At 49.0% G+C, this 16,349-nt stretch overlaps 1 protein-coding gene across 26 annotated transcripts in view; it reads right to left on the bottom strand.

Moving 5' to 3' along the window:
* SUGP2 (SURP and G-patch domain containing 2) overlaps nt 1-16,349 on the bottom strand; it is a 44,360-nt gene that overhangs the window by 27,755 nt on the left and 256 nt on the right. For 18 of the 26 annotated variants that reach the window (XR_002518925.2, XR_002518926.2, XR_640822.4 and 15 more), the window contains exons 1-4: nt 16,208-16,297; nt 13,642-13,773; nt 7,197-8,807; nt 734-854 (exon numbers count right to left, since the gene is read on the bottom strand). Coding sequence is in view for 12 of the 26 variants with exons in the window: in XM_021930918.2 (XP_021786610.2) it covers nt 734-854; nt 7,197-8,807; nt 13,642-13,773; nt 16,208-16,238 (1,895 nt within the window). In the remaining 14 variants the exon portion in view is untranslated. Of the gene's footprint in view, nt 1-733; nt 855-7,196; nt 8,808-13,641; nt 13,774-15,763; nt 16,298-16,349 lie in introns of those variants that run through there. The other 8 variants (XR_002518927.2, XR_002518928.2, XM_003915210.5 and 5 more) reach the window with 5 other exon arrangements.

The raw sequence follows: 16,349 nt of genomic DNA, 5'->3' as shown, positions 1-16,349 counted from the left end.
TGCAAACTGTAATTTTAAAAAGTTGTTCTATTCACATAAAGAGGCAGTTAAGGCCAGGCGCGGTGGCTCAAGCCTGTAATCTCAGCACTTTGGGAGGCCGAGATGGGTGGATCACAAGGTCAGGAGATCGAGACCATCCTGGCTAACACAGTGAAACCCCATCTCTACTAAAAAAATACAAAAAAAAAAAACTAGCTGGGCATGGCGGCGGGCGCCTGTAGTCCCAACTACTCGAGAGGCTAAGGCAGGAGAATGGCGTAAACCTGGGAGGCGGAGCTTGCAGTGAGCTGAGATCTGGCCACTGCACTCCAGCCTGGGCGACAGAGCGAGACTCCATCCCCAAAAAAAAAAAAGAGGCAGTTAAGCAAAACACAGTTTAACAAATATTAGCAATAAACTGCAAACAACTGCAATGATGTATTACTAATCTTACTACCCTTACTCTGTATTCTCTGCATGAACATCTCATTGCATCCTTAAAACAGCAAAGCAGGGAGTTGGAGCTGTATTCACAGGTAAGAGAATGCCACCACCCAGCCAGCCTACCACTGCTCTGCAACAGAGCTAGGACTTGCTGAACCCACATAAATCTGAGCCACCCTCATGCTCTTCTCACTGGAGAACACCACTTACTCAAGTATCTCACCCTCTGCTCTCAACACCATCAGAGTGACCCAAATTTTGCCATATACTCCATGAGAAGGATTCACAGGCTGGACATTTAAAGACCTACCAGTAAGCAGGGTCCTCTTTGAGAAGAGTTCTCTCTTTGGGAGACAGGCTGCCTTCGATGACACGTTTCACAAGCTGGTCGATGGTGTCTGCTACCTTGTGATCTGCTCGCTGGGGGACAGCTGGAACACACAGAACAGCTTTTCTGAGAAACGTGCTGACTGTGGGCTCTGGGAAGACGAGGACAGTACAGTAGTTGGGGGCTTAGCACTGAACCCAAGCAGGCGTCAACAACCGAAATCCTCATTCACAAGACACCAGAATTGAAAAGAGGAAAACAACACCTTATTCTACAAACCAATACAGAAAATCTCCTCCTAAAAAATGTAACAGCATAACCACTAGGAGAGAAACAGTCACAGCTTTCAATGACTGGACAGAGCAATTTATTTATATACTCTAGAAAAAGAAAGACGTATAGCAATTTGATATCATTTTCATGTATCACTTAATAATTTGAATGTTCATAACATTAAAGTGGAAAATATAAATATCTAGTTTAAAATACACAAGAAAGGTATCTAGGTTATAGTTCTCAATATAAAAGTGGGAATAAAAAAATATATAAATATGGATACATAGGAAAAGACTATAAGGAAATATGTTAACAGATGTTATGGGGGTAGAATTATCACGAATTTCATTTTCCTTATGATTTATCTTTTTTTTTTTTTTTTTTGAGACGGAGTCTCGCGCTGTGGCCCAGGCTGGAGTGCAGTGGCGCGATCTCGGCTCACTGCAAGCTCCGCCTCCCGGGTTCACGCCATTCTCCTGCCTCAGCCTCCTGAGTAGCTGGGACTACAGGCGCCCACCACCGCGCCCGGCTAATTTTTTGTATTTTTAGTAGAGACGGGGTTTCACTGTGGTCTCGATCTCCTGACCTTGTGATCCGCCCGCCTCGGCCTCCCAAAGTGCTGGGATTACAGGCGTGAGCCACCGCGCCTGGCCATGATTTATCTTTAAAACAAAAAAACGCCAGGTGCGGTGGCTCACGTCTGTAATCCTAGCACTTTGGGAGGCTGAGGCGGGCGGATCACGAGGTCAGGAGATCGAGACCATCCTGGCTAACACGGTGAAACCCTGTCTCTACTAAAATACAAAAAAAAAAAGAAAATTAGCCAGGCATGGCAGCATGCACCTATAGTCTCAGCTACTTGGGAGGCTGAGGCAGGAGCATTGCTTAAACCCGGGAGGCAGAGGTTGCAGTGAGCCAAGATCATGCCACTGCACTCCAGTCTGGCAACAGAGCGAGACTCTATCTCAAAACAAACAAACAAAAAAAAAAGGTCAATGGTCCCAAATTACATGTTCACAGAAAATATCTGTTGAATGTATAAGAAACAAATTTTAGCCAGGTACGGTGGCTCACGCCTGTAATCCCAGCACTTTGGGAGGCCAAGGTGGGCGGATCACGAGGTCAGGAGATCAAGACCAGCCTGGCTAACACAGTGAAACTCCATCTCTACTAAAAAATACAAAAAAATTAGCCAGGCATGGTGGTGGGCGCCTGGAGTACCAGCTACTCAGGAGGCTGAGGCAGGAGAATGGCGTGAACCCAGGAGGTGGAGCTTGCAGTGAGCCGAGATCGCGCCACTGCACTCCAGCCTGGGCATCAGAGAGAGATTCTATCTCAAAAAAAAAAAAAAGAAACAAATCTTTTCTTTTTTGAGACGGGGTCTCACTCTGTCGCCCAGGCTGGAGTGCAGTGGTCCCATGATAGTTCACTGTAGCCTCGAACTCCTGGGCTCAAGCAATTCTCAGGCCTCAGCCTCCCAAGTAGCTGGGACGACAGACATGCGCCACTACATCTGGCTAATTTTTAAAAATTTTGTAGAGATGAGTCTTCACCATCTTGCTCAGGCTGGTCTCCAATTCTTGGGCTCAAGAGATCCACCCTCCTCTACCTCCCAAAGTGCTGGGATTATAGGTGTGAGCCACCATGCCCTGCCCAAAATATTTTTTAAAGTGTGAATTTCCTCCAATATGACTTTAAATTTACAATGCTGCCAGCAACACAGAAGAACATGTTTCTTCAAATGGTAAGATTGTTTAATTTCCTAATAATTGGTTAGTTTTAAAAGCACAGAATGATGGCTGGGCGCGGTGGCTTATGCCTGTAATCCCAGCACTTTGGGAGGTCAAGGTGGGCGGATCACCTGAGGTTGGAAGTTCGAGACCAGCCTGACCAACATGGAGAAACATGTTAAATACAAAATTACAAAATTAGCTGGGCGTGGTAGCACATGACTACAATCCCAGCTACTAGGGAGGCTGAAGCAGGACAACTGCTTGAACCTGGGAGGCGGAGGTTGCGGTAAGCCGAGATCACGCCGTTGCACTCCAGCCTGGGCAACAAGAGCGAAACTCCGTCCCAAAACCAAAAACAAACAAAAAAGCACAGAATGGTCTATTTGTTCAGCCATTCAGTTAAAATCACTGCTGAACTAGCAAGGTTTTCCAGTTTGTTCTGTAAATGATTGCACAGTCCTGTGCCCACCTGTGTCCATGTTACAGCTTTGAGCTTATTTTAAACACTAGTGTGAGCTCTTCACACATGATGAGTCAATCCTTCAACTGCCACGTTATTCCAAGTATGTCCCCTTTGAAACTGCTTTTTTTCATGGCTCTCTTTTTACAGAACTACTAGTTTTACGTGATTTTATAAAAGATGTTGAGGTTTACAGTCAGCAATGAAATTTGGGGACCCCTGCTAATTTGGTCATCTTTAGCTAGGAAGACCATGAGCAAGAGTCAGAAAGTGTGACACAGCTTTGGTCCAGCAATCCTACTCCTGAGAATGTATCCTTTCAAGAATTAAAAAAAAAAAAAAAGTAATAGTAATAACCAAAGCATTCAATCAAATACGTCATTCCAGCATTTCTTTTTTTTTTTTTTTTCCTAGACGGACTTTTGCTCATCACCCAGGCTGGAGTGGAGTAGCACGCTCTAAGCTCACTGCAACCTCCACTTCCCAAGTTTAAGCATCTCTCCTGCCTCAGCCTCCCAAGTAGCTGGGATTATAGGTGTGTGCCACCACGCCAGGATAATTTTTGATTTTTAGTAAAGACAGGGTTTCATCACGTTGGCCAGGCTGGTCTCGAACTCCTGACCTCAGGTGATCCACCTGCCTCAGCCTCCCAAAGTGTTGGGATTACAGGTGTGAGCCACTGCGCCTGGCCCATTCCAGCATTTCTTTTTTCCTTTCCTTTTCTTTTTTTTTTGGAGACGGAGTCTTGCTCTGTTGCCAGGCTGGAGAGCAGTAGCAAGATCTTGGCTCACTGTAACCTCTGCCTCCCGGGTTCAAGCAATTATCTTGCCTCAGCCTCCCGAGTAGCTGGGACTACAGGCACATGCCACCACGACTGACTAATTTTTTGTATTTTTAGTAGCAACGGGGTTTCACCGTGTTAGCCAGAATGGTTTCGATGTCCTGACCTCGTTATCCCTCCACCTCGGTCTCCCAAAGTGCTGGGATTACAGGAACGAGCCACTGCACCTGGCCCATTCCAGCATTTCTTTCTCTCCTTTTTTTTTTTTTTAGATGGAGTCTCACCCTGTTGCCCAGGCTGGAATGCAATGGCACGATCTCGGCTCACTGCAACCTCCGCCTCCTGGGTTCAAGCGATTCTCCTGCCTCAGCCTCCCAAGTAGCTGGGATTAGTCACGCGCCTCCACATTCAGCTAATTTTTGTATTTTTAGTACAGATGGGGTTTCATCATGTTGGCCAGGCTGGTCTCGAACTCCTGATCCACCCGCCTCAGCCTCCCAAAGTGTTGGGATTACAGGTGTGAGCCACCATGCCTGGCTCCATTCCAACATTTCTAACAGGAACATGAGCAGCGGTGGGGAAGCCTCATGAGATGTGGGCCCTGCCACCAGCTATCCCGCTATCCAGACAGGGAACTGAGGCTTGCAGATGCCAACTACATGTGAACCCAGGTCTGTCTGGCTTCAGAAACCTCTAGTAAAAGGCAGCATGAATCCAGCATCAAGGGAAAGGTGAGGTAATTTACATTAGGTCAATATCACGATGTAGCAAAGGCTGTGGAAACAAAGAGGGCTTTCTGGCAATCACATAGAAAAGCAGGCGGTAGCATTTTCAGTCCAGCACGCCTGCAGCTGCAGGAAAGCATGGGGAACATCGAAGGCTGTGGGAGGGTAAGTGGGTGGGTTACAACCACTTTAGGTTATGGGTGACTTTTCTTCCTTCAAACAGTATCCCATCACTTTGTGAAGGGTTGGGGAATAGGGTCCCTTCAGCCCTGAGCCTACTTCTGGAAGGATTCCTCTCTGGGGGTAGGATGTGGCCACCTGTATGTGGTGGGACCTATCCAGTATCTAGTGCCGTTGGGGCTTCATGAGGGTGGTGAAAGAGCAAAGAAAGTCAGGAACAAATGAGACTTCCCCACTGGGCTGGGGGCAATGGAAGGTGACAACCACGTCAGTGGGAAAAGTGCTTTCTCTCTATCACAAGAGTTAAGACAGCATGGTTACCATGTATGCTTGAGATCTCTGGGATGTCTGGGCTGTGAGAGCCCATTCTGGGAGTTTAGGAGGAAGGAACAGGGAAATCAAACAGCTTATCACTTCTATTTCTCTTCCTTGGCCTTTTCCTCTCCCCAGAAAGCCAATGATAACTGCTAATTAGCAGGTGTACTTAAGTAATTCACCAACTTTAGCCAGTCTAGGAAAGTGAGTAGGGCGAAAAGGTGCATTCACTATGTGGAATGACCTGGCTGGTCCCTACACATCCTTCAATACAGCTCAAGCATGACCTCCACAACTCTCCAGGCTGGGCTGGAGCCTCTCCTGTGTCACTTTAATTCTAGCACAGGGCTGACTGTTTTTTTGTTTTGGTTTATTGAGAGACAGGGTGATGCTAGCCCAGGCTGGAGTGCAGTGGCTATTCACAGACGCAATCACAGGTCACTGCAGCCTTGAACTCCTGGTCTCAAGCAATCCTCCCTCCTCAGCCTCCCGAGTAGCTAGGATTACAGACCTGTGCTACCACCCCTGGCTCACGAGTGACTGGACTTTGTGATTTTCTTCCCTCAGGAGACTGGGGATTCCTTAGAGACGATGCTCTGTGTTTTTTCTCCCTTCTAGTAATACCTTGTGGGGACATGTTGGAACAAGGGTTCCAAGCCAGGCGCAGTGACTCACGCCTATAATCCCAGCACTTTGGGAGGCTGAGGCGGGTAGATCACTTGAGCTCAGGAGTTTGAGACCAGTCTAGGCAACATGATTCTCTACAAAAAATACAAAAAAAGTTAGCCAGGCACAGTGGTACAAGCCAATAGTCCCAGCTACGCAGGAGGTTGAGGTGGAAGGATCACTTGAGCCCAGAAGGTTGGGGCTGCAGTGAGCCATGATCATGCCACTGCACACCAGCCTGGGTGACAGGGCATGACCATGTCTCAAAAAAACAAAAACAAAGAAAGAAAGTCAAGCCTTCTTTCTTTCAAAGATTAAAAAGAAAAAAAAAAAAAAAAGGAATAAGGGTTCCTAACCTTGGCTGCAGAAAGGTATGAACCCCTCAGAAGATATAGGTAAAATTGTGTATGAATAGATGAGCATTTTTTCTGGCAATGGCCACAGCTTTCTACCAAATCCCGAGAGGTATCTGACCTAAAAATGTCCAAAGATTTTTGTTTTTCTGAGACAGAGTCTTGCTGTTGCCCAGGCTGGAGTACAGTCGGGTGATCTCAGCTCACTGAAACTTCCATCTCCCAGGTCCAAGTGGATTCTCCTGCCTCAGCCTCCCGAGTAGCTACGATTTTGGGTACGTGCCACCACACCCGGCTAGTTTTTGTATTTTTAGTAGAGATGGGGTTTCACTATGTTGGCCAGGCTGGTCTTGAACTCCTGGTCTCAAGCAACCCGCCACCTCGGCCTCCCAAAGTGCTTGAATTACAGGCATGTGCCACCACACCCAGCTGTCTAAAGACTTTTATGGTGAACAGCAGATTACTAAGACATATTCACAGAATGAACGGCAGACATATATTGGCCAATGTGCATTTTCTTTTTTTTTTTTTTTTTTTTGAGACGGAGTCTCGCTCTGTAGCCCAGGCTGGAGTGCAGTGGCCGGATCTCAGCTCACTGCAAGCTCCGCCTCCCAGGTTCACGCCATTCTCCGGCCTCAGCCTCCCGAGTAGCTGGGACTACAGGCGCCCGCCACCTCGCCCGGCTATTTTTTGTATTTCTTAGTAGAGACGGAGTTTCACCGTGTTAGCCAGGATGGTCTCGATCTCCTGACCTCGTGATCCGCCCATCTCGGCCTCCCAAAGTGCTGGGATTACAGGCTTGAGCCACCGCGCCCGGCCCCAATGTGCATTTTCTACTAAAATCTTGATTTGTTTCCAATTGGCTAAAGAGCTTCTGTGTAAAAAAATCTCAAATAAAAGACATTACCAAACAAAGATGAAAAACAACAAATAGAAACTTTGGCTGTTTTCCTTACCATCACTCAGACTACTTGGAGCCTTGGCCTGAATTTCGGGTTTGGTAGGAGTAATCATTTTCTCCTCCTCTCGCGTCGGCTCTGGTTCGGCTTTCTTAACCTGGAGGGGACACCCGCTGCTGACTAGCCAGGCCTTCAGGTGGTCTATGTACTCTCTCCCAAACAAAGTGGAGTCTTCGAAGTTTGGAAATGCAGCAGGTGATGGAGCTATATCTTGCAGGCCGACAGCTTCTAAGATTTTCTCTTGCCGGAAAGAAGAGGCCAAGGAGAATGTCTGTCCCAAAAGGGCCAAAGACTTCCGGCAGAGAGAATTGGTGGTTTCTAGGGCAAGAGCCAAGTCCAGGGGGTTACTGAGGGTCTTCATCTTGACACTCAGCTCGTAGGCATTGCAGGCCATAAGCAGAGGTGTGACACTCTTCAGAAGCCGGTCTTGAAGTCTCATTATGTACTTGTCAAAGGGCTTTATGATTTCAAAAAAGCAATTTTTGGTCTTCACAGCACCTTTGTCTAAAAGCATGTTTAAAAACTCATTATCAACTCTGGGTGTTTTCAAAGCAGAGTGCTTTAAAAATTTGATAGTAAAAAAGCAAAAATCTCTGTGCTCTGGTTTTAAGGAACATTTGAATGAGGCAAGCATTTTAGCACAGGTTTCTGTTTCAAGTTCAAAGAGAGTCTGGAAAAGCTGGGAAAATTTAATATCATCTTTTATGGTGTGGAATCCTGCCCATTTGATTATTTCTATCCCAAATCTTGAAAAAACATCAGACTTATCTACGATGTCAAAACTCATCTTTCTTCTGGGGAGCCGAAGATTCTTCAGATCCAGCCCCAGAGGGATCTTCTGAATGGGGAACTGGATATCTTCTGTCCCTGGGTTTGTCCCCAGGGTCACATCAGGACTTGGAGTGGTTTTCTGGATTTGGTTAGTGCCCTGAGTTTTGGGAGTAATACGATTCATGGTGGGTATTTTTTTTGTGCTCACATTTCTCAATGTGACAAGTTTCCCAACACCCCCCTTAGCTGTGAGCAGGCCCTGAGACTCCCCCTTTCCTAGGAGGGAACCTTCCTGGTCAACGATGTTTAAAGCTCGGCCTCTGGCCTGGACTTGACTGCTGCCCCTGAGCACAGAGTCAGCCTCCCCAGGATGGTCCACGTCATAATCCCGACTCTCCTTCTCCAAACACTCTTTCTCAATCAGCCTGGAAGATCCAAAGTCTCCCAAAACTGCAGAGGGACCAAAACTATACTCCTGTGACCAAGAGGAGGACTCTTGAGAAACTGGATGGCCAAAGTCTTGCTCCCAAGAACCACGGAGCGCAAATTTCCAGTCCTGAGAACGGAAATGTCCCAATTTCCGGTGGCCAATGACCTGGTCCCGAGAATCAGAGTGAGAAAATTCCAGATCCCGGCCACATTCTTTGCGAAAGTAGCTGTCATCACTGATGGAAGGGTTGCTTGATCTGAAGGAAGGCCCTGGAAATACGTCACTTCTCAGGCCTTCTCTTCCGGCGTCTCGCGAGTGAGCTACAGATCCACTGAGGGAGTATCTGCTATCGCTGTGGACATCATCATACATCTCTGCTCTGGATCTTGGGACTGCCCTTAAGAGATCTGAAATAAACCATTCAAAAAAAGAAGAAGCCAAAAGATACTTTAGACCAGAGGATGCAAACAGTGCAAACAAACAGTCCACGGATCACCAGGCAGGAAAAGTGCTTTATACACCTCAGTGCTGTTTGCCAATCCGTATTTGTCGCTAACATTTAAAATGTGTGTGGTGTCATTTAAAAATCTGGATTGACTACTTACTAAAACAGGAGATCTAAAAGCACCAACCCTGAGTTTGCCCTGATGACAATCAACCCAGGATGGGCAGCAGCAGCCCAACGGGCAAGACACAGACTCTCTAAGTTGGCACCAACAGCCCTCGCTCATTCAGATCCCCTACTCTCTAGCCATCTGGGTTGGCAATCCCTCTTTTAGTCTGAGGAAAGGGTGTTTGGTCCCCAAATAACTTGGATATCTTTACTGCAACTGGAACACTTCTGTGTTTCTACTTCTATCTCAGAACAGATAGGTTTTACTGAGGTTACCTGCCTTCACCGCTTCCTAGAAGGAAGTCTCAGCCCACGGTGCAACCGTGAGGCTAGATGAACCATAGCTAACACCACACCCACCACAGCTGACCCAAAGTTGGCTGAACCTATCCCTTGGAAAGGTAGGCCAGGCCAATCAACCCTCTCTCTGGAGCTGAAAAACCACAGACTGAGGCAGGCAGGAGGGAGGGCAGAAGCTTAGCAAGATACATCAAGAGAGGACATGATGGAAACGGAACAGTGTCTACTTCTGTCCTTCTCCATGTAGAAAAGGGGAAATGGGTCAGGCACAGTGGCTCAAACCTATAATCCCTGCACTTCGGGAGGCCGAGGTGGGAGGATCACTTGAGCCCAGGAGTTTGAGACCAGCCTGGGCAACATAGCAAGACCCTGTCTCTGTCAAAAAGAAAAAAGGGCATAGGGGAAGATATATTTGCATTTACTTAATCACATGGAGAAACTGTAAGAAGCAAGGAACAGAAGTGATGAACTATGGGCATATGAGAACAGCGGGCCTCAGGGAGAGTTTTCATGGAGTGCCTTTCTAGCTTTTCAATCAGAATCAATGACCTAGTTTAAAAAAAAAAAAATGAATAGGGAAAGAGAGGTGCCAGGAGGTAGTAATGGGTTAAGAGGCCACAGGAAGCCAAAGTGTGTATAAATCCTAGTTCATTTGTTCAACAAGTACAAACTGGGCACCTACTGTGTGCAAGCACAGTACTAGGCACTGAAGTTATGGCAAGAAAATAAGAACTCTCTGAAACGTGTCAGTTGAGAGAGTCAGACAAAAAACAGGAATATATCAGATACAAGTAAGTACCAAGAAGACAAATCAAGCAGGTGGGAACCTGAGAAGGCAATGACATTTTGAGACAGGCTGGTCAAGGAGAGTAGTTTTTTTTTTTTTTGAGACGGAGTCTCGCTCTGTCACCCAGGGTGGAGTGCAGTGGCCAGATCTCAGCTCACTGCAAGCTCCTCCTCCCGGGTTCACGCCATTCTCCTGCCTCAGCCTCCCAAGTAGCTGGGACTACAGGCGCCCGCCACCTCGCCCGGCTAGTTTTTTGTATTTTTTTAGGAGAGACGGGGTTTCACCATGGTAGCCAGGATGGTCTCGATCTCCTGACCTCGTGATCCGCCCGTCTCGGCCTCCCAAAGTGCTGGGATTACAGGCTTGAGCCACCGCGCCCGGCCAAGGAGAGTAGCTCTAACACTTTTTTTTTCTTTTTTTTTAGAGACAGAGTCTCACTCTGTTGCCCAGGCTAGAGTATTGGAGTACTGGAGTGCAGGGGCGCGATCTTGGCTCACTGCAACCTCCACCTCCCGGGTTCCAGCTGTTCTTCTGTTTCAGCCTCCTGGGTAGCTGCGATTACAGGGGCCCGCCACATTTTTGTATTTTTAGTAGAGACAGGGTTTCACCATGTTGGCCAGGCTGGTCTCAAACTCCTGACCTCAGGTGATCTGCCCACCCTGGCCTCCCAAAGTGCTGGGATTACATGTGTAAGCCACTGCACCCAGCCATCTTTTTTTGAGACAGGGACTCACTCTGTGGCCCAGGCTGGAGTACAATGGCACAAACACGGCTTACTGCAGCCTCAATTTCCTGGGCACAAGCCAACTTCCTGCCTCAGCCTCCCAAGTAGCCAGAGCCATAGGTACATGCTACCATGCCCAGATAACTTTTTATTTTTTGTAGAGAGGGAGTCTCACTTTTTTGCCCAGACTAGTCTGTAACTCCAGGGCTCAAATGATCCTCTTGCCTCAGCCTCCCAAAGTGGTGAGATTGCTGGTGTGAGTCACTGTGCCCAGGCCCCTAATCTTTCTGGAGGTAACTTAGATATGTATTGGTGCTTGAGTCTCTAGGTAAAGTTAAAGATTTAAATCTCCATCTAAATAAAACATAAATATTCAGTATTACATACATGCATTACACTAAAACAACTAAAGAATGCACAAACACCATGGATACGGTTATACCTCAGAGGGATAAGCAAGCAGTTAAGAGAACTTTAATTTTAACCTTTACTTCTTATTTGTTCCAATATTTTATAACAGGAATGTTTGTGTGTAGTACTCATGTAATTATTGAAAACTCAAGATCTGAAGACAATCTCTGAGCCTGCTTTGTCCAGGTCCAGAGTATGTTTGTTATTCCTACCCCAAACACTTAGAAGTCACCCAACACAGGAGACCTCCTCCACCCCAAGGCTGGTGTGGCTGGGAGCAGCACTGTCTGTGCTACCCAGAGGAGACAGGCAGAGGAGTGAGTACACGATGTACTTCCCTGGGGCAGGAAAGGGCAACCAAATCAGCCTCAAGGCATGCTAAGGCTTCCCGGGGGAAGGCACCTGTGATCTGTCTTGAGGGAATTTACCAGGCAGTGCTGGGACAGGAGGAATTCAAAGCATAGGTAGCAGGCAGCACAGCAGCCCTCAGTGTGAGGCCCAAGGCAGGAGGTGAAGGACCCTTCATGTCATCCTGCGATCTGTGTAGGCACTGTTTTTGATTCTGCTGGCATGGTGTGTCAAAACCTTCCAATGGGAATGTTTTCAGACAGGGCCTAAAATCAGCAGCTCTACAGGCCACCCCATGCCCTCCTGTCTTGTTTATATTGTGGCCTGACTGCTCCTGCACTCCTCTGAGGGTGTGTCCTGTAGTGGGGAGCCCCAAGAGGCCAAGGAGAGCAGTGGTTCAGTAAGGCTGTCACTAACAGATCTGTGGATCAACTCTATAAAGGGGAGACATGAGGGGAATGAAGCCAGAAACAGAGACGCTGCAGAAGGAGATTGTTCTGATTATCCAGGTAAGAACTGGTAGAGCGGGGGCCGGGCGCGGTGGCTCAAGCCTGTAATCCCAGCACTTTGGGAGGCCGAAATGGGCGGATCACGAGGTCAGGAGATCGAGACCATCCTGGCTAACACGGTGAAACCCCATCTCTACTAAAAAATACAAAAAATTAGCCGGGCGAGGTGGCGGGCGCCTATAGTCCCAGCTACTCGGGAGGCTGAGGCAGGAGAATGGCGGGAACCCGGGAGGCGGAGCTTGCAGTGAGCTGAGATCCGGCCACTGCACTCCAGCCTGGGCGACAGAGCGAGACTCCGTCTCAAAAAAAAAAAAAAAAAAAGAACTGGTAGAGCTGGCCGGGTGCAGTGGCTCACGCCTGTAATCCCAGCACTTTGGGAGGACGAGGCAGGTGGATCACAAGGTCAGGAGTTCAAGACCAGCCTGACCAACATAGTGAAACCCCATCTCTACTAAAAAAAAAATACAAAAAAATTAGCCGGGCATGGTGGCAGGCGCCTGTAATCTCAGCTACTCGGGAGGCTGAGGTAGGAGAATTGCTTGAACCCGGGAGGCAGAGGCTGCAGTGAGCCAAGATCACGTCACTGCACTCCAGCCTGGGCGACAGTACAAGACTCTCTCTCAAAAAAAAAAAAAAAAAATTAAGTGGTGATGGGGATGGAGCCAGGAAATGGATCCAAGAACCTGTCTTGGTGCTGTGAGCAGTGGCTCATGCCTGCAATCGCAACACACTGGAGGCAGAGGTGGGAGGATAGCTTGAGCCCAGGAGTTGCAGACCAGCCTGAACAACATAGCAAGACCCCATATCTATTAAAAGAAAAAAAAAAAAAAACACCAAAAAACAAAACTGGGCTGGGCTCGGTGGCTTATGCCTATAATCCCAGCATTTTGGGAGGCCAAGGCAAGCGGATCACCTGAGGTCAGGAGTTTGAGACCAGCCCGGTCAACATGGTAAAACCCCATCTCTACTACAAATACAAAAATTAGCCGGGCGTGGTGGTGCATGCCTGTAATCCCAGCTACTGAGGAGGCTGAGACAGGAAAACCGCTTGAACCCAGGAGGCAGAGGTTGCAGTGAGCCGAGATCCCTCCAATGCCCTCTAGCCTGGGAGACAAGAGTGAAACTCTGTCTCAAAACAAACAAACAAACAAACAAAACTGTCTTGAGGTGGGTCGGGGAGGATATACTGCGAGAGGCTCCAGATATCTGCGTAATGATGACTGACAGATCAAAACATTATCCCCTGACCAAGTGCAGTGGCTCATGCCTATAATCCCAGCACTCTGGGAGGCAGAGATGGGAGGATGGCTTGAGCCTAGGAGTTCACGGTTGCAGTGAGCTAAAACTGTGCCATTGTACTTCAGCCTGGGGGAGACAGTAAGACCCTGCTCAAAAACTAAACCAAATCAAAATAAAAAACCATTATCTCCTAAATAAGGAATGTAAGGATCAGAGGACTGGTATTATTTGCCCAAGGTACTGCAATCTTCCTGCCGTGGCCCTAAGATACACCCCCAACCAAAACAACAACAACAATACTTTATTTTACCTTGAGCTTTAAACTGAAGAGTTTCGCTTACAGCCTCACCGCTGGCATCCATGTGATATCGCTTGGCTTTTTCTTGTAATACAGCATCAAAAGTCTCCTGTGTAATTCGTCTGGCTGCCATGTTATTTTGCCCTATGGTGAGACAGAAAAAACTACACTAAGAGTCACAACTTGGGGCTGGGCACAGTGGCTCATGCCTGTAATCCTGGCACTTTGGGAGGTTGAGGTGGGCGGATCGCCTGAGCTCAGGAGTTCGAGACCAGCCTAGGCAACATGGTGAAACCCCCGTCTCTACAAAAATACAAAAAATTCAGGCTGCGTATGGTGGCTCACACCTGTAATCCCAGCACTTTGGGAAGCTGAGGTGGGCGGATCATTTAAGATCAGGAGTTTGAGACCAGCCTGGCCAACATGGCAAAACCCTGTCTCTACTAAAAACACAAAAATTAGCCAGGCGTGGTGGTGTGCACCTTTAATCCCAGCTACTTGGGAAGCTGAGGCAAGCAAATTGCTTGAACCTGGGAGGTGGAAGTTGCAGTGGGCTGAGATCATGCCACTGCACTTCAGCCTGGGCAAGAGTGGGACTCCATCTCAAAAAAAAAAAAAAAAAAGCACCAGGCATGGTGGCACGTGCCTGTAATCCCAAATACTCAGGAGGCTGAGGCATGGGAATTGCTTGAACTGGGGAGACAGAGGTTGCAGTGAGCTGAGATCATGCCACTGCACTCCAGACTGGGGGACAGAGCGAGACTCTGTCTCAAGGGGGGAAAAAAAAAATCAACACACATACACACACACACACACACACACACACACAAAACTGTGCTCACAGAACCTGTTCTATTTCACCTAATCCTCAAAGGAAGGAGGCAGTAATCCATAATCCTCGCATGGAACTTCAGAGGCAGGCTGGACCCTTTTTATTTTTTATTTATCTTTAATTTTTTTAGTAGAGATAGGGTTTTGCCAGGTTGGCCTGGTTGGTCTCGAACTCCTGACCTCAAGCGATCTGCCCACCTTGGATGGACTCTTTTAAGGGGGCCTCTGCCCTCACGAAGTTCACAGGTGTGTGCTGGCTGAAAAGGAGCAAAGACAAATCTCTGAGCCCATCTCCTTGGAATCCATTAAAAGCAGCTCTGTGAAAGCAGTTCTATCTGCTGGAGGAAGGTGTCAACCAACACACGTAACAGCATAACAGAGTAGGAAGGGTGGGACCACAACCCTCGCAAATCGTGGTTAGGAAAGAAGATATCAATCTTTTTTTTCTTTCTTTTTTTGAGACTCTCTCTGTTGCCCAGGCTGGAGTGCAGCGGCATGCTCACTGCAACATCCGCCTCCCGGGCTCAAGCAATTCTCCTGCCTCAGCCTCCTGAGTAGCTGGGATTACAGGAGTCCGTCACCGCATCCGTCTAATTTTTACATTTTAGGCAGAGATGGGGTTTCACCATGTTGGCCAGGCTGGTCTTGAATTCCTGATCTCAAGTGATTCGCCCACTTCGGCCTCCCAAAGTGCTGGGATTCCAGGCGTGAGCCACTGCGCCCGGCCCAGGATCGCTCTTTCCCCATTTCACAGACTCAGTAGTGCACAGAGGCTCTGAGAACTTCCTTCCCTTCTAAAAGAAGCCTCTTGACGGTGAGTGGCGGGACCCCCAACCAGTGACAATGAACTAGTGACAGAGTCCATTCTGTGCTGGGTCCTTGCGCGATCTCCCAACCACCCACTGAAGAGGCGGGTCCTGTTACGAATGACATTAGGGTGAGGAGGCAAAGGGAGACAGACTCAACGACCCATTCAAGATCAGACAGCCCAGATTTGAACCTGGCAAAAAGCGTATTCATGCATCCAAAGCTCCGAAGAATGGGTAAAAAGATTAAGAAGCAACATTTTGGGGTCCAGGGGCTGCATCCTTAACCATCAAGATATCCCGCCTCGCAGAATCTCCAACTTTAAGACGCAACCCGTAGGGTCGATTTCCCATCACGATCTCCCCCTCGTCCCATCCTTCAGCCCTTTTCCCTGGGTGCCCCCTTGTTCTCTGCTGGCAAAGGGCAGGGTTCCAGGGTCAGGTGACCCAGGTTCAAATCACACGATCCTAAGCTTTCTGTGCCTCCGTTTCCCTACCTACGGAAAGGGCAGCTAGTAAACGGGCTGGTGTGTGGGCTGAACCGGTTCTAAAGAGGGGAAGGGCCCGATGCAGCGCTGGGCGCCGTTATCTCCTCCCCAGCGGGGGCCGCTCCGAGTTCGGGAGGAATGAATGAACGACTGAACCAATGAGCCTTTGTGGAAGCGGCCCGCCGTCTCCCGGTCTCTGAGGGCGAGGAAATAGGGGCGCCGGGCCCGGGAGGCCGCAGCCGGCCACCCAGGCCAACCTGGTGGGGACGCGGCCGCCGCCGCCGCAGCCAGAGGGCCGAGCCTGCGACGCCATCACGGAGCCCGGGGCGGGACCCCAAGGCCGAGCCCGAGCCTCCCACCCCGGGACCCACCCACCGACGACGCCAGGGCCCGGGCCTCACCCCGAGACCACCGCGCGCGGAGCCGCCCCCGCCGCCGCCTCAGGCTCCTCACCCGCCGCCGCCGCCGCGCGAGGCGGGGACATGCAAATGAACCAACGGTCTCCGCAGCGGCGCGCCGCGCAGGCGCAAGCCGCCGCCGAGTCCTGGTGCGCAGGCGCGGGCCGCCGCTGGCCGGCTCTCTTGCGCAAGCGCGG

The sequence above is a fragment of the Papio anubis genome, chromosome 20 (assembly GCF_008728515.1).
Source record: "Papio anubis isolate 15944 chromosome 20, Panubis1.0, whole genome shotgun sequence".
Lineage (NCBI taxonomy): Eukaryota > Metazoa > Chordata > Mammalia > Primates > Cercopithecidae > Papio > Papio anubis.
This window is presented reverse-complemented; position numbering and strand designations above follow the sequence as displayed.